Source organism: Neophocaena asiaeorientalis, unplaced genomic scaffold, assembly GCF_003031525.2.
Source record: "Neophocaena asiaeorientalis asiaeorientalis breed wild unplaced genomic scaffold, Neophocaena_asiaeorientalis_V1.1 scaffold145, whole genome shotgun sequence".
NCBI classification, from domain to species: domain Eukaryota; kingdom Metazoa; phylum Chordata; class Mammalia; order Artiodactyla; family Phocoenidae; genus Neophocaena; species Neophocaena asiaeorientalis.
Window position 1 is genome coordinate 3,607,584 of NW_020172629.1, and position 21,051 is coordinate 3,628,634.

The following is a 21,051-nucleotide window of genomic DNA, read 5'->3' on the forward strand; positions in this document are numbered from 1 at the left end:
AAAAAAAAAAAAAAGCTTGGAACATGGAAATAAAGGCAACCAGGATGGAAGCAGGACACCTAGAATATCCTGGTTCATCTATTCTGAGAATACAGTCCACATTCAACATGGTGGCATCCAATGACATCACAGATATTTATTAACTAGGGACTGTGAGGGATAAAAAGATGCATAAAATTTGGTCTTGCCCTTTAAGAAATGTAAAGTCCCTTGAGAAAGTCAATCCACATAGGTACGTATACCACTAGGCTGAAACAAGAATCTGGTACACCATCACATGCGACAGGCCACAACCTGGCCTAAGAGAGTGGAAGGACTTGCACAGGCAGAGAAAGGTTGAGAGAAGACCATGGGAACAGTGTGAACCAATATGGGCCCGGAAATGGAAAAGTGCATTTGCAAATATCACATCAATTTTAGGCATGACTATTTACATGGTACAAACTCATTTTGTCCTACCGTGAAGCAATTTAACTTAGTAGTCCAGATGAACTAGCGTACGTGAATGTTAATACAAATTAAAATTAAATGAATGGTAATTATAATCATCGTCCAAGAACAAACTTGAAGTGCTAATTTTAAAACAAGTGAAAGTTTAAGACCTCCAATGGATGGTAACTGCCTACTCTCTTCCTGGAGAAAATCTCCTGAGATGGGGCTTCCAGAGTATCGCTCAATATCACGTCCTCATTTGGAAAATTAAATACTTCCCTGGTTCTTTTGCTTTGGTTTCACTTCTTACCCTACCCTCCTTAAAGAAAAGAACACCTGTTTAGAATCCACTTCATGAACATTCCCTCACAATGAAATATTAAAATAAAATCATATACTCAGCTCTCTGCTTTGATGCTAAACAAGTCTGATTCTTTGCACTTTTTTTTTAATAAGGGAAATGGGAAGGCAGGGGTGAATATGAGAAATATTAACACGATGAAAATGAGGAGTGCCATTAGGTATTGGTACAGGAAGGTGGAGGCATCTAACAAACTCCCCAGTTTCTGGTTTGGCATACTGAATAGAAAGTGCCTGAGGATGGAAGTACGAGGAAGGGAGAAAAGGAGAGAGGAGGGAGCGAGGGAAGGATGGGGGGAAGGAAGGAGGGACACACGGACACACACACACGTACACGCATGTATGGGTCACACTGTGGAAATGACCAATGTGAGACGGCTGCAGGACAACACGTGGAGTACAGAGGCAGGGTTATCTGCTCCTAGCTCAGGGGTGGGTGGTGGGTTAGAGGTGTGCATCTGGGGACAAGTGTGTGGGTGAAGCGGAGAAGCAGTAGAAGAGACAGCTAAAGAACAGCCAGAGAAGGAGAAGGAGAAAAAAGGGGGGTGGTGCCCAGATATTAAGAAAGAAGACATCTGTGAAGCAGGGTTACAAACAGCAAGTGCTACTGAGCAACTAAGATAAAAACAAAATCTACACGACTGGGCAACCAGGAAGTCACTGGTGACCTGAGCAGGAAGAGATAATTAAGTATCTTGGTTTGAAATTCATTTTCAGCTGACTGAATTCCGATAGAAGAAATGAGTTCAAAACCTTTTCCTCTTTTAACTCCTATTGGATGGCTCACCGAAGTTAGGAGTCAAAGAAGAAACAAGAACGCCCATCAGAAACAAAGTAATACCCAGGTGAGAGTTTTCAATTTCCTACAGAGTGCACCGTGTGCGTGCGTACACACATGCGCACGCGCGCGAGTATGTGCGTGTGTACACACAGAAAAAGATTTTAAAAGCGACATATCAAATTGGTTCCTGGAAACTCTAAAGAGAGGATTGGTATTAAAAGTGGTGGTCAGTAGGACCTCAAGATGGCAGAGGAGTAAGACGTGGAGATCACCTTCCTACCCACAAATACATCAAAAATACATCTACATGTGGAACAACTCCTACAGAACACCTACTGAATGCTGGCAGAAGACCTCAGACTTCCCAAAAGGGTCTTGCTTGTCCGGCCGGCTGTCAGGCCTGAACCTCTGAGGTTGGAGAGCCGAGTTCAGGACACTGGACCACCAGAGACCTCCCAGCCCCACGTAATATGAATCGGCGACAGCTCTCCCAAACATCTCTGTCTCAACGCTAAGACCCAGCTCCACTCAACGACTAGCAAACTCGAGTGCTGGAAACCACAGGCCAAACAACTAGCAAGACAGGAACACAACCCCACCCATTAGCAGAGAGGCTGCCTAAAATCATAATAAGTTCACAGACACCCCAAAACACAGCACCGGACACGGTACTGCCGACCAGAAAGACAAGATCCAGCCTCATCCACCAGAACACAGGCACCAGTCCCCTCCACCGGTAAGCCCACACAACCCACTGAACCAACCTTCCCTGGACTTCCCTGGTGGCACAGTGATTAAGAATCCACCTGCCAAGGCAGGGGCCATGGGTTCGAGCCCTGGTCTGGGAAGATCCCACATGCAATGAAGCAACTAAGCCCGTGCACAACTACTGAGCCTCTGCTCTAGAGCCCACGAGCCACAACTACTGAGGCTGCGTGCTGCAACTACTGAAGCCTGTGAGCGTAGAGCCCATGCTCTGCAAGAAGAGAAGCCACTGCAGTGAGAAGCCCATGCATGGCAACAAAGAGTAGCTCCCGCTCGCCGCAACCAGAGAAAGCCCGCGTGCAGCAGTGAAGACCGAAGACAGCCAAAAATAAAATAAGTAAATGAATAATTTATTTAAAAAAAAAAATCTTCCAACAAACAAAAGCCCAGGACCAGATGGCTTCACAGGGGAATTCTACCAAACATTTAGAAAAGAGCTAATGCCTATCCTTCTCAAACTCTGCCAAAATATAGCAGAGGGAAGAACAATCCCAAACTCATTCTACGAGTCTACCTACCATCACCCTGATACCAAAACCAGACAAAGATGTCACAAAAAAAAGAAAACTACAGGCCAATATCACTGATGAACACAGATGCAAAAATCCCCAACAAAATACTAGCAAACAGAATCCAACAGCACATTAAAAGGATCATACACCACGATCAAGTGGGGTTTATCCCAGGAATGCAAAGATTCTTCCATATACACAAAGCAATCAATGTGATACACCATATTAACAAATCGAAGGATAAAAACCATCTGATCATCTCAATAGATGAAGAAAAAGCTTTCGACAAAATTCAACACCCATTTATGATAAAAACCCTCCAGGAAGTAGGCATAGAGGGAACTTACCTCAACATAATAAAGGCCATATGTGACAAATCCACAGCCAACATCGTTCTTAATGATGAAAAACTGAAACCATTTCCTCTAAGATCAGGAACAAGACAAGGATACCCACTCTCACCACTATTATTCAACATAGTTTTGAAAGTTTTAGCCACAGCAATCAGAGAAGTAAAAGAAATAAAAGGAATCCAAATCGGAAAAGAAGAGGTAAAGCTGTCACTGTTTGCAGATGACATGATACTATACATAGAGAATCCTAAAGATGCTACCAGAAAACTACTAGTGCTCATCAATGAATTTGGTAAAGTAGCAGGATACAAAAGTAATGCACAGAAATCTCTTGCATTCCTATACACAAATGATGAAAAATCTGAAAGAGAAATTGAGGAAACACTCCCAAGCTTGGTGCTTTGTGACCACCTGGACGGGTGGGATAGGGAGGGTGGGAGGGAGACGCAAGAGGGAGGGGATATGGGGATACATGTATACGTATAGCTGATTCACTTTGTTATACAGCAGAAACTAACACACCATTGTAAAGCAATTATACTCCAATAAAGATGTTAAAAAAATAAATAAATAAAAATAAAAGTGGTGGTCACAAGGAATTTGAGCCTCTCTGTTTTTAATATTCCTCATAATTAGAAGTTATTCATGTACATACTTAAAAATTAATTTAAAAATAAAATTTTCTATAAATAAGGAGATAACCTGTTAATCAGTCTCAGAGTTGGCCATGTATAGGTGTACTATTAACTATTCTCAGCCAGGTTGGGGGTCTTGATTCTTAATGTAAATAAGACCCTTAACTGTAGTTTACGTTCTAGTTTTAATTGTAACATTTTAATTGTTAACATTAAAAAAATTGTATCGTAAGGCTCCCTCCAACTAAATAATACTAACTGGAATTAATTTCATATGAAAAATATTTTATAACAAATCAAAACTTAAGGGAGTTGAACGTATGTCAACAGATGGCTAAGTTATTTAGAATATGTGGCCAACACGACATTTCCTCAGGCAAGAAGGACTATGTGCTCTGAAACAAGCACAGCAACAGAAGGACACGACAAGTGGACACTGGGAACGAGGGTGTTGAGGGAGTGAGCATTAGTGACTCTGTGACTTCTTCCAGACATCTGACACAGAATACTTTTTCTTTATAATTAAAAATCCTAACTAGATAAACAAATTTATTGGTCAGGTATAAGAACATTAGTAATCAATCAAAAGTTAATTTTACCACTCATTTATTACTCTCTGCAATGTAACAGAATATAATTAAGTCATATACAATTTTTTTGTGGAGAAATTTTCAATACAGGGTTTAGAATTATTTTTACATCAAAGCCATAATTAGGAATATATATTAAGATTTATACTTCAATTTCACATTTGTCATGTCTAAGTATCATTTATTTCTGATTCACACTGGAGAGGGAAAGCTCAGGGTAAAGATTACTAGTGTATTTACAAACCCAAATAAAGACCTCTCCCGCAAAGCATCAGTTTTTAAACATAGTCCCTTCTTCAAGGAACAAAAGAGAATAATCCACTTTAAATCCTGCAAGATGATGGACTATATGGGACCCAGATGAGAAATACATGGAAATACTAAAAATAGATCCAAGCTGATTTGAAAGGTTAAGTGTTTTTTGTTTTAAGTGTATTAAAAAAAAATCTGCTTTTGGGCCTTGAATAATTTACAGAAAGAATTTCAGGATGAAAATACAACTAACTATAAAAATAACTTCAAAATGGAAATTAGTAAAAGTATTACGAAGTCTATTGGTTGCATCTGAGAAAATTTTTCCTGTTAAAGGAGATTTCAAATAAAGAATAATGTAAAAACTGTCAATCTCTCAGTTGTTTCTTGATTAAGCATAACCAAGAACATGTCAGCAATCTCGCAAAATCTATTCTCACAAAATTCATTGCTGCCTTTAAAATATTTTGTTATAGAAAAGTCTGGGCCTCTATAGATAATTTATTAGGTTTGAGCCTGTTCCATTTTCACTTTGTGAACCATCTCCTCTAATCACCTTGAGAGTCTATTATACCAAAGAGTAAATTGATTGCTAAAAATAAGGACATCATATCCCCCCAAATGTTGGATTTTTCAAAACTGAACACTAAACAGGCAGCAAAGCAACGTTTTGGAAAGCATATCCACTGACATGGCATCAGTTTTAAAAGGTCTTAAAGATTTCAAATAAAAAGTGTAACGCACAGATTCTTTGCGTTTCCAATGGACAACACAACTATCATCGATATTAATTATATTTGGCTACAAATACATAGCCAAGATGCTCCTCACAACCTAATTCTTTGTGGCAAGTAATATGCTTGTAAAATCTACTTAGTGGTAATTTTTTAATTAGTATAAAATCTTCCATATTTAAATATAAGAAGCTATTTCAGAGGAATTCTGTAATAAATCTGTCATATCACACCAGGTATTCAAGTCTAAAGCTATAGTTTATACCAATGATGCAGCAACAGCAGTTGGCAAATTAAATTTTTTAAAAAACATTTTCATTTTTGAAGCAAAAATATCACCAAATTATTTTATACAGGATTCAATACACTTGCAATTTACAATTAAAGTTATAATCATCACTAAAAATTACTAAAATAAGAGAAAAACTGCACTTATACAGATAAATTATAATTTTCCTCGCTCCTTCATTTCTCATTTAACTGAGAACGCTGGCTGAATTCACAGGAGCAAATGAGAGCATCCTAAGGGTCAGGACTTCCTTGTGAGAGGCAATGAGAAAGAGTGAAAAATTTCACAGCTTGGAATTTGGTTGCTAAATACATCCTCTATTCTAGTCTTATAAGCTTTTCAGCTAGTAAATCAAAATCCCGTTATACACTAGGATAATATTCATGACAATTCTCTATATTTTATCTTCTTAAAATCAAAGACTCAATTCTAAAGGGTTAATAGAGGCATTACAAAGTAACTCTCTAGTTTGCATTTCCCATAATACTAAAATAAAGCTTTTTCTTTTAGTCTAGAAATTTGCTTTTTTAATACTGTGAAAAGCCTCTATGAATCTGTTTAACGTATTTATTTCTTTTCATCTATTCAGTGCCACTGGGCATAACATGTAGCGCAGTGCGTGTTGATATTTTGCAAAGCACCACATGACTCACTGTACCCTAATGCACTCCATTAATCCTGTTTGGACAGCTGGGTCCAGGCATTTGTTAGCTGCATTTTAATTGTTCCATCTCTCTTTTTCTTCTTTTTATTTATCTCTATGGCAAACTACTCAGGAATTTAATTTGTTGATCTTCAAAAAGCACATTTTGCCATTAATTTGTTTTCTTTGTATTAAAACTGTACTCAGCATGTAATTTTCTTCCATAAAATCTATATATTACTATTAACAATTAATCTTAAATAACAGAGCACAGTGAATTTCATAAATGATAAAATGGTAGGTTGGCTATAATATCACAGAAATTATTTGTTGGACTGCCATAATACAAACGATCACAGTTAGCTACAAATCAAGTTACTAAAGTGTATATTTATGGCATTTTCAAGATTAGCACACTATAAGCAGATGTCAAAATGATAACAAGTCCTATAATGCAAACACAAAAGAAATAAGACCTCTAAGTAAATGAGCTTTGTATTAGTCTGTGGAACGGCAGTCCCTTCTACATTTACATTTAGATTCCACTTGTATTAAAACATGAACTTCTCTGTAAGCATTATGAAGATGACCGCAAAGCTTATACCCTTCCTGGCACAGCCTGCATCCCCGACAGCTGTGGGCCTTGAATAAATAATGGAGGCCACATAAGCGCTAAAACAAAAGCAATTCAAAGTTACTTGCAATCTTTGTCATAAGCATGTTGCTAAGGTTGAATAATGGGATTTTTCTAATCATCTGTGAACACTCAAGTCAAAATCTAAGTCTAGAAAACGGAACAAAACTGCCTAGTGGAAATTTTTGTCTGAAATAATATTTAGCCAAGAACTGAGGATAAAGTCTGCAACAGTGCTTTATAAAAGATAAGAACACCAAACGAAGGAAGATTTATTCAACTATTTCAATGACAAGGTGGAAATATTTTACTTTTAAATGATGACCAAAATTCTCTGTGAATTGAAAAATTAAGAAAACTATATAAATGAAAAGCCAGTAAAAAGCTGAAGAGCTAAAGGATGTCCTTTAAATCAGTGTGTGCTCTCCTAGATCTTACTGCTTTCAAGTCTATTCCCTGGACATAAAGCAGCTTAAAGTAAGTGTTACACATTCTCAATTGTTTAAACCACATACTAAATTACACATTTTTTAAAACATTTCGCGTAGGAAAAAATTAGGTTAGTATTTTCTAGACATTAAATGTTGTTTTTTTTTTTTTAAAAATCACAGTTTCCTCACTAGAGGACTCCAAAGCTTAATTAGTCAATGAAAAAAATAAAGTCTATTAACGTAGGAAAAAATTAGGTTAGTATTTTCTAGACATTAAATATTGTTTTTTTTTTTTAAAAATCACAGTTTCCTCACTAGAGGACTCCAAAGCTTAATTAGTCAATGAAAAAAATAAAGTCTATTGTTTGGACAAGGACTATTTCTAAGTACTTGAGACAATAAGTGGTCTTTATTTGATAAAAGTACTTATTTTGGTACAGTTCTGTATATAAATGAATTACAGAAGTAAAGGCATAAAATAATGTGGGAGGGAATAATATATTTCAAAGAGTGATCTCTTTGAAAAACAGTTTAGAAACTACAACTTTAGCAAGAAGTTTGATACTTAAAAAGGTGCTGACTTTAAATGAAAAGTTCTCATTTAAACTTACCCAGTGTTCTTGACATAACAGGCAGTGCGGAGCTCAAGACCAAGATTGACACACAATTCCCAATGATCTGATATGAGAAATCAGAAAGAATATAGGGCAGTTACACAGTATACGGATAAATAAAATCCATTCACATTCTGGCAAGTTACTGGACATTTCAGTTACCTACTGTTCTTTGCTAACTTCTGAATGATACAATTCAATATAGAAAATAAAGAGAATAGAAACTTTTCTACAAACACTTAAAGTTCTATTTGTGAGTTCTAGAAGATATTTACAGTACCTGACACAAATATAAAGTTATAGAACACAAATTACTTCACAGCTCAGATAACGCATTTTACATTATTGACTGAGGTTGATGATTTCAAAAAGGTTTGCCTAACAAGTATTAATTAATATTTTTAATACTTCTGACTCTACTTTTAAAGCCAAGACTACTGCTCAAGAGAGATATCTACTTCTAATATGTTTAACTATTATAAGATTTAACACCAAAAAGCTAGAAATCCAAAACACCGAAATGCTAGTAATTTTCACTGTATCCTATACTTATTCTTTCATATTAAGTAAGAGATGCTGAAAATACTACTTAGTACTTATGATTACTTAAACTAGATGCTAAGTATCTCAAGAAGCCATAGCATTTTAGATAAAGATATATAAAAATAACTTCTCCCCTTTAGAATAAGCTGAAAGTATGGAATATATAATAAAAAAAGAAAAGAAGCCAGCAGCTCTTGCTATTCTTCATTGTCAGCCTGTGGGAATATTTTACAAATGCAGTCACTATATAAGATAACAGCCTTTGTTATTCCAAAGCCAATGACATATTGTAGAAAGTCAAATTAGCCTCAGACTACAAAATGTTTCTGAATAGAACTCTTCCGTCTTGCTTTAATTATTCAAATTTGAAATACTTTGTCTCTACTACTTGTAGCAACTAAGTTCTTCAGATTTCAAACAAGTTCCCTGAAGTACAGTCAGCACAATCAAAGTTACTCATTAGCAATACGTTTTCTTTGTAGGAAAAAGAGTCCTTTCAGGAGCCGTCTATAGCTAGTTAACAAGCTCTGCGGTTCTATGCATTTACAAGTGAATGGATGCCATCCAAATTAAACAGAGCACATCCTTTTCCCACTCATTCAGCATTTTGAAAATCTTCCAGTGCGTGTGTTTACGCAACTTACAAACAAATACCTAGAACCGCAAATGAACCATTCACTGCAATTACTAAATAAAACAGTCTGTCTTGGAAGGCAAAAGGGAGGCACAGTCACCTAAGACTTTACCTTACCTTTGTCATCGTTGTGTCATCCTTCTTGGGAATAAAGTTTCCAAAAAATCGGAGGCTATAGAAACCAACAACAGAGGACACCATAAGATAGCTGTGAGAATCAAGGAAAAACTCTCCAAAGAATTGTTTCCTTAAGTTCTCAATTGTCTCCAAAATGTCTTAAGGCCGAAAGGAAAAACAAAACAAAATGCCACTTGGAGTGCTTGAGGAAGACTGACTTGTTTTTTCCTCCAGGAGAGAGAGTGTCTTAGTAAATTACCACTGTCCCAGAAAACTAGACAGAAAACTTGTTAACAGACAGAAGTTCAGTTAAAGAAAGGATACAATATCAAAATGATTTCAAGTGCAGCTCCCACAAAACCAAAAGCAGAAAGAGAAGCATTTCCTATTCCAGGCCCCTGGGGGGAAAAAAAAACACTTTTCAGAATTCAATGACACTATTATATTTGGTTTCCCTAAAATTGTTGTCTCATAAATATAGGACAGTTGAAATTAGGAATGTTTAATACCCTGGCGTAACATCTAGACGTTCAAAGGAAAATAAAATGTGACGAGACTGAATTCATCAACTAATTCAACCACGTGTTAACACTTTTACAAGCTCAAAACATTTCTGATTTATCTCAAATGTAATTTAAGTTACTTATCAAAATGATATGATTATGCTTATTGTTAAATCCTAAATATTCTTGGAAGAAATTTTTTAAAAATAGTATAATAAGAATAGAACAAATAATTGAACACTGAGGTAACATATAAAAACTATACAATTAAAATATGTCAAAAGGAAGGTAAGCAAAGAAAGAAAGTGAATGCACATATCCTGTTACTACTCTTGAAAGTTTCCTTTCCCTAAATCTTCCTTGGGAATTCAGGGATTTAATTAACACAGATTTTCCAAATGCAATGCTATAAATTTTTCCCTAAACATCATACCTATTCTCAAAACCTATCTTTATCTAGAACTTAACAAAACAAGTAGAAAAAGTAATATTTATTAACGAGGCCAGACAGGCAAAACCTCATTTCTTACTGAAGTAGGAACAATGTTTTCAAAGCTTACTAATTAAAGAAACTCTCTGAATACAAACTACTACTTTGCTATCAGCTTCAATTACATCTAACAGATATACCAGGATAATTAAGAATATAAAGTCAGCTTAATAATAAAATAAACCAATAAATAATATCACATATTATTTACATAATCTAATATAGGCATGAAGAAGTCAGAATACCACGGAAATTTCATATATAAATAAGGTAATGGACAAAGAATTTATGAACTTTTGTCAATCTTTTGAAGAAAAAATGAATAATGCTAACAGAAAGCTTATTAACTGGGATGGAAAACACTTTGGAAATATTCTCTGTCTCAAGAGAAGGCCTACAGGCAAGATTAAGATGATCTGATTTATTTACACAATCATAAAAAGAGCATACCACATATAAGTCCTTCTGTACTATGCATGAAAGGAATGGTACAAAAATGTACCACAGGGCTTGGGCCTCACCTAGTATGTGGTATAAGAAAATGGGTTAAAAAATGGATAGAGGGCTTCCCTGGTGGCGCAGTGGTTGAGAGTCCGCCTGCCGATGCAGGGACACGGGTTCGTGCCCCGGTCCGGGAAGATCCCACATGCCGCGGAGCGGCTGGGCCCATGAGCCGTGGCCGCTGAGCCTGAGCATCCGGAGCCTGTGCTCCGCAACAGGAGAGGCCACAGCAGTGAGACGCCTGCGTACCACAAAAAAAAAAAAAAAAAATGGATAGAAGTCAACACAGTAGTTGACTTTTGCTTGATCAATGGATCTCGGTCTAAACAAAAGACAACGACAAGGCTGTGGATGGAGCAGGACTGCTCACTGCTGTTTTTTGTTAGTGGAATGACAGACCTGAAGCAAGCTGGCAGGCTCGCAGTGGTGGAGAGGCCATGGCAGTGAGAGATGGCACAAGGTCCTGAAGAGGCTGGGGGCAGGGAGCTAAACTGAGAATATTGCTGAAAGAATTAGCTTCTGAAAGAAGAGGGTATCTTCATCTTTGACTGAAGGAAAGGAGTTAAGATAAACATTGGCTTTTTTCTATGAGAGAAAAGGTGTATCGTGTGGTTCAGAGAGAGAAGCGGCATGTAGGGAAGCAAAATCTGCACCCCAAAAGGTGTCTCTCTGGCATAAGGATCATTTTAGGATCAGAAGACTCGTAAGTCTTTCTTTTTAGCACCACCCCCACCTCACCCCTTAACTGCCTAAAAGAATTCAGAATTCAGATGAAGGGCCTGGTCCAGGCAGAGCACTATCACCGGAGACAGCTACAAAGAGTATATTGGCTGAGTGTGGTAGACGGAACCCGCAAGACCTGGAGACCAAAGGCCTCTCTGGGTCCCCTCTGTTTACCAAACATCTGCTTTCCATCTCTGTGTGAATTGCCTTCCTCCCGCCTGAAGTCCCAAGCTCCTACCCGCTTCTCCTTCTCTTAGATGGAATATAAGCCTCAATTGCCCAACCTGTCCTGGGGTCTCATTATTCTTACCGGGTTCCCACATACACGTAATTAAATTCTGTTTTCTCCTGTTAATCTGTCTCATGTAAATCTAATTCTTAGACCAGCCAGAAGATCCTAGAAAGGGTTAAGGAAAAATTTTTCCCTCCCCCAAAGCATGAAAAGTCTGGAAGAGTTTTGAAGTCATCTCTATGGGAGATGGCAAAGGTGCTAACTTCGAAAAGTGTAATAAAATGTCAAAACTTAAATGCTACTTTAAGTATCCAAAAGTTTATAGAGACACCTAGAAAAAGTATGCCATATACGAATATTTAGCGGAAACTACCTTCCATATGGAGAATATATTTAAATAGACTAATTGACGGAACTTAATAAAATCATGAATTTTTAAACAAGAGAAATAATTAAGTTAATTCATGAAAAGATGTATATCTGACTCTCCTCCAGCAACTGAACATTTTGACTCAAGTTCATAAAATGACTCCTTTGAGGCATGAGTCCTTAAAACCACATATTTGGATCCTTTGCAAACGCAACGAATCCATGTAATAAACTCTTTATATTTCACTATTTCACAAAATATACATTTTCTTAAAGGATCACAAATACGAATTTCAGTAAAACAAAGATAAACTCTGATACAAAGTGTAAAAGGAAACTCTGATACTTGATAAAAAGCCAGACAATCCAAAATAAGAAATCAGAAACAAAAAACATAGTTTAGGAACACTGTTTATGAAAGCTCACTGCATAAAGAAATTCATACAACTTGAAGTATATATATGCAGAAAGGTGAATGTTTTCATTTATTTATTTGAAACACTCAGTTTATACACACAGAATACTTTTGCAAAAGAAAGACATTTTAAAGCATTTTACTTTACCCTTGTTCCCTTTGGCATTGCTGTTTCATCAACCAACAGGCAAAGAATATTACAAGCCACCAAGAGGACCGAAATGGACTACAACACAAAAAGTAAGCCATCAGTTCTGAATTTCAATTTTGTCAATACACATAAGATTAAAATCTAAGTAACCAACCAAATGTATGCTTCAGAATAGAGGAAAAGCAGTCAAGACCAAAACTCTACATATAAACCTGAAGTAATGAGACTATAAAAACTCCAGAATAAATTCGTAAAAATTCTGCAAAGTACTATAATCTCAAAGCTTAAGAAAAAAGCTATTAATATAGATCCACTTATTAACCGATTTTACCAATTGGAACCCACAACTCCACATATTTAAAAAATGGTTAAAATGTTATCAGAACTAATTTAATAATATAACTTTCAGATCTTATCACAGCGTTTGATCAGGGTATCTGCAACACCTTGTCTCTTCTTAATTTTCAACTGAAACAAAAGAATGAATTTCCTGCTTCTATGAGGAAATAGATAATCGTGAGGATTTTTCAAAATTACCATTAATTTCATTTTTTGCTCTGTTGAGTTTTTACAAATAAAAGCGTAGACAGATTTTAATCCTGTTGATAGAAAACCAGTTTACCTGAAACCATTTAGCTGAGGGAGTTGCCATACACAAATGCTAAAGTAAATAAAAAATAATCTGCTTTATTTAACTAGGCAAATAAATTCTTACTGTCTCAATAAGAAGGAGAACCATAACAGCAGGATACACCAAGTTTCTTTCCCATGCTGAAGCCTTTTTGCGCCTCTCTATTAGAAGGAAAAACAAAATATAATAAAAGTTTCAGTAATTTCCAAAACTTCTCCCCAGATTCACATTTTCATTCCCTACTAATACAAACAGTACGTATTATTCTTACATAAATTATCTTTTCCTAAAAACATAAATTATTTTTAGTTTTCCTCCACACACTACAAAAATCAGAATTTTAAAATCAGTTTGCTACATTGAACAGCTCAATCCTGTGATGCTCAAATTTTAGCAATGTAAAGACGTTTCAATTATTGATGAAACATATTGTGGATATACAGCTTACTCTGAAAATACAGTAATGTTTGTATTTCTTTTTAAAATTTACATATTATTATAATGATAGATTTACACACTGATAGAGATCTGGAAATATCAGGTAACATGAGTTAAGAATCCCCTCTAATCCCACATCCTAAAGGCAAACACTTCCAGTTTCCTAAAGGCTGGAAGCAAATCTCTGTTTCTAGTGACAAAGGTCTACTTTGTAACACACCAATCCTTACGTCATGAACAACTGGAAAAGATGGATCAAACTTAATTTTTTAAAAAGAAATGTGTATGAAGATGTCAGAGAGCTACCATAATGATGGAAATTGAAGTCATTCTAGCTTTTTCTGTAGATTCCAAAGGGATTTTTAAATAACTGATTATGATTTCTGCAAATAAAGTAGTTTACTTATTTTCCAAAAAAAAAAGGAGGGAAAATAAAGAAAAAGATTTAAGAGTAAAAAGGTCTAGCATATGTATAACTGGAGTCTGAGGAAATAAAAGAGAATGAGCAGATGCAATATTTGATGAGATGATGGCCAACAATTTCCCAAGTGGATGAAAGACATTAAGCCACACACTCATGAAGTGCCACAGATCTCAAGAAGGATAAATACAAAGAAATAAGACATTAAAAGATAAGAATAACAGAAGATTACTTATCAGAAATCATACAAGTGAAAAGATAGTGGAGTGGTATTTTGGAACATCATCATCTTTGAAAAGTCATTTTGTACACATACAAAACAACAACAACATAAAGTGAATAAATACGTGCTCATCCTCTCTCCAAACTAAAAGACATTCTTTATTAACGGCTTTGGACAGACTGAGAGCTTGTAACATAGAGATTTCACAATTTTAAAAAATATTCCAGACTACAGTAAAGTCTTTAATAAGAAACCAAGACCAATACATAAGTCAAGGAAAAAAATGTACAATACCTAATTTTGTCTTAAGAGTCTTTACATTGTCAAGTTCTTGTTCCAACTCCGTTATATTGTGTTCCACTGATGAAGACAGTCCTATCAAAAGCAAAAACATTTCAGAAACATAACAACAGAACCCCAGAACAGGCAGCCCTCACAGTTAATGAAAATACAAAAAAACACACTGCAAATCCTGATCACTAATAATGAAAACAAGGGCTGCTGTGACTCACAGAAAAGTACATCCATTTCTTTACTCCTTAAAACTTCCAAGTTCTTGCTGATTAAACACTACATGTTTCCTAGAAAATTTTTGACTCTGGTAAAATTCTTACTTGATCTATTATTAATTTTTCATTAATTACAAAAGCATCATGTGCTTATTATAAAAAGTGAAAGAAAATCAAGATCTCCTCCTCTTCATCCCACCTCCCTAACGCAACAACTGTCAAAAGCTTGGGTGAGGTTTTATTCACCTTCATGTACATACTCATAACATACATACAAATCACACTCATGATTTTTACTATGTATTTTATAAGAATGGGTCAAATCAGACATTATTTCACCACTTGCTTTCCTAGTTAATGATATGTCCACAATGACAGTCTCAACTTCTTAACAGCTGAATAATAATTCCAGAATATGGATGTCCTTCAGTTTTATTCAGAATTATTCCATTTATGAATATTCAGCTTTTCCTCAATTTTTTGCCACTACAAACATTTTTCTATGAACATCCAGTACTTTCTGGTTCTATTATTTTTGTAGGACAGAGTCTCAAAATTCAGACTGCCGAGTCAAAGGATATGAGCATTTAGAGTTTTAAGAGATATTTAAAAGTTACTTCCCCCCAAATACTGTGATATATTGTAATAAGTTATTATAATAATTTACATTTCTATGAACATTTTATTATAAAATATGCTTGATGTCAGATGATTTTGCCCAACTGTAGGCTAACGTAAGTGCTCTGAGCACCCACTTAAGGGGGGCCAGGCTAAGCTGTGTTTGGTAGGTTAGATATTTTCAACTTATAATGGGTTTACCAGGACGCAACCCATCGTAAGTCAAGGAAGATCTGTGTTTTCCAATCTCTTCCCCAGCAGTGGATGTTGTAACTCTTGAATTTTTGCCAATATGATGGGTAAAAAATATTTTCCCATCGTTACTTTAACATGTACACCTTATTCATATTTTCTGCTTGATTCTTCACTGGTTTGTATATGTCCATACTCTTTCTATTTTATCTGCTAAATTCTGAAATGGACAAATTTAAATCCCCCACTACAACTGTACTTTGACTGAATAGTTTTTTCTCAGTTTTTAAGAATTTTTTCATTATGCGTTTGTATTTGATAAGATTTGGGGGCTCCTCTAAGACTGTAACGTGTTCCTTATGAATCACACCTTTTATCATTGCATCATGACCCTCAGTGTCTTTAACGCTTTTCTTTACATTCATCCCCCTCTTTCATATATCACTGTATTGGTAATTTTGGTTACAGCAATATTCAATGCCTACATTATTACAATATAAATTCTGCCGCTTACCCATGTGATAAACTATGATTAGCTTTCCTTTCTTCCATAACATTCTTCTTCCCACCCCCAGAATTAATCTATTTTTACATTTGCTTAGTTTTTTATGCATTTACTACTAGTTCGAAGCTAAACCTTCCTCCCAAATGTCTTTATTTCCTCCAGAAGCTTACAAAGAAAAGGTGAATGGGAGGCAATTTTTTTGAAACTATACAAGTCTGAATATGAAAATTTGGTTAAATATAAATTTTTTTTTTATATTTAAAAACTATAAATGAGGAATGAAAAGGTGTGTGGTTTACAGGGACTTAAACCCTCATCTTCCATAGCTGTCAGGTAATAGTTAACTTAATGCTGGAAAATCAAGAAATAGCAGGGGAACCTTTTTATTTAGTGTTTACGAGTTTATTATTCTTTATTAGTTAGTTCAAAATTAATTACCCTTCAGAATCGTGAAGTCACTGCTCCACCGCCCCCCAGCTTCCAGTGTCAGCTCTGAGAAGTCTGAAGCTCTTCTTCCTCCTGGGCCCGAGTGTGAACTGCTTCTCATTCTCCCTGAGAGAACGTGTCGGCCTTTGTCCCAGTGTCGGTGAGTCACTCTCATGTTCCATGTTGGGCACTGAGTGAGCACTTTCAATCTCCAAGTTCTTGTTCTTTAGAGCTGAGAAATTTTCTTGATGTTGTCATTTCCTCCATCCTGTTTTCTCTCCTCTCCCCACTTGGAATTCTATTAGTTGGATGTTAGATCTCCTGAAATGGTCCTCTACTATTCTTAACTCTTCCCTATGGTTGTCACTGTTGACCTATTTTCTTTAACTTCCAATCTTTTAGATACATTATCATTTCTAAATTTCAAGAGGCCCTGTCTGTTCACTAGCTATTCCATTTTTAATGGAATCCTGGCCCTTCTCATGGATGCAATCTCAGTCTCTCCCAGGATACTGATGATAGATTTTACTTTTTGCTTATCCTGTGCATATTCCATCTCCCCTTAGTGTTCTTTATTGTTTGTTTGTTTGTTTGTTTTGGCCCCTACTTTCCCATGAGAGCTTTTTCTCTTAAGTATGATAAGGCTTAGTCATCTGTTCATATTTAAGAAGGAAGCACTAAAAATGATCATTTGAAACTCTAAGATTGCATGGGTGGCACCTGACAAGACTTTCTGTTGGGTAATCCAGCTGGGTTTTTCATGGACACCCAACTGCTAGCAGGGTGTGAGACTGTCCTCCTGGGTAGACCAGATTCCCCAGATAAGACTCTCTGATCTCCTTCTTGGGGTATTAAAGTTTGGCTGCCCAGGTAATGGGAGATGGGAGCTCACACATTTAGTTTGTAAGCACTCATCCCATCCTCCACTCCTCCAATCTGTGCCCAGGCCACAGTCTCACTTTCTCTGGAGAATTACCCTCCCTCTACTGCTGAGGTGGGGAAGAGGCAGTGGTCCGGTACCCTGGATGGAGGGGAAAGAGGTGGGGATCAAATCGTTTCATAAGCAGGCTTTTCACCAATCCTCCTTATCTTAACTTTTTCCACTTTATCCCCACTTTCATAGGTGCCTGGTAGTACCACTTTTGGGGACTTTAGGGGATTCTGGAATATAAATCAAGCACAGATGGCTTAGGATTCAGCTTTCTTGGGTCTGCTAAATTAGTTACTTCTAAAATTCTCTCAGGTCTGCTAAATTTCAAAATTTTTTTATGGTTTTCTCCTCTCAAGTGTTCCTTCTTTTAGGTTTATGCTTCTCTGACCCTCAGTGTTCTCATCTGTGAAATGGGGGGGTATTATTAGGATGCTTTCTGCTGAGTCAGAAAACTCAACTCAAAGTACCTTAAAAAATAAAATAATTTCATGTAAGTGGAAGTTTACACACCGAGTGGGCTTCAAAGTGGGTTTTCCAGCAGCTCAACAGTGACATCCAGGGACTGAATTCTGCCATCTCCAAGTTCGTCTATTATGAAGACTGGTACTTTCTTCTTTCATGTAATTTCATAATTTCTGTTTATTTTATTTTGTTCATTATTTCTTCTTTTCCTAGCAAGTGGAATTTCTATTTATTCTTTTACCCATGTTAATTTGACACTTCAGTGGTTACTTTCTCATTCTTAACACACATACTTAGACTTATGTTTTTTTCAACCTAACCCCACAGGGAAACCTTACTAGGTAACTTACTCCACACCAAGGTGAAGCTTTCACAACACTTTTTTAAAACCATTCTCTCATTGCTTTCCATTCACCCCTCCTACGTCCTGGACTGTGCTGAGACTATTTTAAAAATATTTAGTTTGAGATTATTACTAAAGTTTTCCAATGATATGGAAGCCGCCATATCCTTAATGACTAGAATAGTACCTAGTTACTAAATATACAGCTATAAAATGAATAAATAAATGAATGTCTTTTTGTGCCCTAATAGATATATGACATCTTTGGAAATATATGAGTTTTTAATTGTAATCTTCCCTGCCCCCCTAAGAATACTAAGATTATTTAATAATCCTTAACAGGTTATAAAGGGGAAGTTTGATGTTGGTCTCTCTCTCTTATGTAAGTAATTTTTCTATGTGAAAGCTTGTAAATCTTTATTATTATCATCATTATTCTTGGAATTCGTGAATCATATAACTCTGGATCTGTTTATTTCCTGCTTAATAATCTTGCCTATGACTCTGTGACCTTTTCAATGTACACTCAAGTCTTTCCTCAGCTCACTGACAAGTTCTTCTATTACTTATTTACTTTTTTCTACTTGTTCTTTTTTCTTCTCCTAGATGTCTATTACTTAGACTAGGTATATTAGCTCTGTAGTCCATGTCTATTATTGCATTAGTGATTTCCTTCTCTTTGTTCTTTTGTTCTGTGACATGGAATAGTTCTTCCACTTGATTCTACCAGATGATTAATTCAATTTTCAGAAGGACTGTATTATTTTTCTATTGCTACTGTAACAAATCACCACAAACTTAGTGGCTTAAAGCAATACAAATGTATTATATTACAGTTCTGGAGGTCAGAAGTCTAAAATCAAGGTGTCAGCAGGACTGTGTTCCTTCTGGGGCTCCAGGGGAGAATCTGCTTGTCTTCTCCAGCTTCTGGAGGCTGCCAGCACTCCTCGGCTCATGGTCCCTTTTTCACATCACTCCACCCTCCGCTTCCACAGCCACATTTCCTTCTCTGACCCTCCTGTGTCATCTTTCACTTATAACAATGCTGTGGGACTTCCCTGGTGGCACAGTGGTTAAGAATCTGCCTGCCAATGAAGGGGACACGGGTTCGAGCCCTGATGCAAGATCCCGCGGAGCCGCAGAGCAACTAAGCCCATATGCCACAACTATTGAGCCTGCACTCTAGAGCCCGTGAGCCACAACTACGGAGCCCGCGAGCCACAACTACTGAGCCTGCGTGCCACAACTACTGAGCCTGGCACCACAACTACTGAAGCCCACGTGCCTAGAGCCCGTGCTCCGCAACAAGAGAAGCCACCACAATGAGAAGCCCGTGCACCGCAACAAAGAGTAGCCCCCGCGCTCCGCAACTAGAGAAAGCCCACACGTGGCAACGAAGACCCAACAGTCATAAATAAATAAATTTATTTATTTATTTATTTGAAATAAAAAACAATGTTGTGATGACACCGGGCCTGTCAGATCACCTAGGATAATCTCGAGACCCCCCTCGCTTAATCACACTGCAAAGTCCCTTTTGCCATGTAAGGGGTCATGTTTACAGGCTCTTGGGGTTAGGACTTGGGTACCTTCGTGCGACACTATTCTGTCTACCACAAGGACTATCACATCTTTTGTCTACTGAATTTTTATAATGTTTTTCCCACATTCTAGGCAATCCTTTTTCTACTCTAATTATATCTCTTTGAAAATTGGTATTTACTTTTGGGGGCTAATTACAAATTCTTATTTGTCTCTCCCATTAGTTAACTTCAATTGGAATCACACTTTCTCGCTATTCATCTTGGCCTTCGTCACTCAGTCCTAAGCGAATGGTAACTTTTCTGTATCTGCCGCTATTCTTCCCTTCACACCTACTCAGCGCACACAGTCGCTCAAACAGTGACAAAACATCTGGAGGGCCCAGTAATTTTTGTTTTTGGGGAGTACGGATGAACTGACCAGAAATATTGGTTCAGGAGAAAGACAACTCAGTGCTCTGGCATCTCTCAAGATACAAACAGCGCTCCTTTATCAAAGGGAGAAATACTGAAGGGAGGATTCAGGCCAACAACCCAAGGCAGCAGGGTACAAATGCACTAAGTCCTCTTGTGGAATCACAAAACTTCAGTCTTACCCCAGGTTTCTAAAAAAGGTAAGTATTCCCCACTGCATTTCCTTTCTCACTTCCGTCCATCGCTAAAGAGAGAGAAATCCAATATTCTCTCTTTTGGAGAACCTGAGGTCTTGCAAGCACTGAAATGTTATACACTATTTCCAGAGCTCATGAGTTTCATCATTTTACTTGCCAGTATATAGTTTATAAAAGAACAGGGGTAAAGATAGTATAGATGTATTCAGGTAGTGTGACCCAAAACTACTAAACTCTGACTACAAATTTAGCAGCCAAAACAAAAAGAGAAACATTTAAGTTACAGAATTAATGGATATTTCTGTGTAACAAAGAGATTTACAGTAAGATGGCATAGCATTATAAGATTTTCAAGTATCTTTGAATATAATAGTCTTAGAGATAAGTATATTTTAGTTTTTATCTCATTTCTTTACAAATTATACGGTATGTATCTGTAGTTAATGCTCATTTAACTTCTATATCTGATAAATTACAAATACAATTCCAAACTACAT

General features: G+C 36.6%; 1 protein-coding gene across 10 annotated transcripts in view; it reads right to left on the reverse strand.

Moving 5' to 3' along the window:
* The window catches only part of LMBR1 (limb development membrane protein 1), a 183,461-nt gene that overhangs the window by 67,619 nt on the left and 94,791 nt on the right, over window positions 1-21,051 (reverse strand). For 9 of the 10 annotated variants that reach the window (XR_003002446.1, XM_024739170.1, XM_024739171.1 and 6 more), the window contains 6 exons: window positions 14,711-14,791; window positions 13,419-13,495; window positions 12,701-12,778; window positions 9,644-9,717; window positions 9,320-9,410; window positions 8,023-8,089 (listed from right to left, as the gene is read on the reverse strand). Coding sequence is in view for 9 of the 10 variants with exons in the window: in XM_024739170.1 (XP_024594938.1) it covers window positions 8,023-8,089; window positions 9,320-9,410; window positions 9,644-9,717; window positions 12,701-12,778; window positions 13,419-13,495; window positions 14,711-14,791 (468 nt within the window). In the remaining variant the exon portion in view is untranslated. Of the gene's footprint in view, window positions 1-6,275; window positions 7,019-8,022; window positions 8,090-9,319; window positions 9,411-9,643; window positions 9,718-12,700; window positions 12,779-13,418; window positions 13,496-14,710; window positions 14,792-21,051 lie in introns of those variants that run through there. The other variant, XM_024739172.1, reaches the window with a different exon arrangement.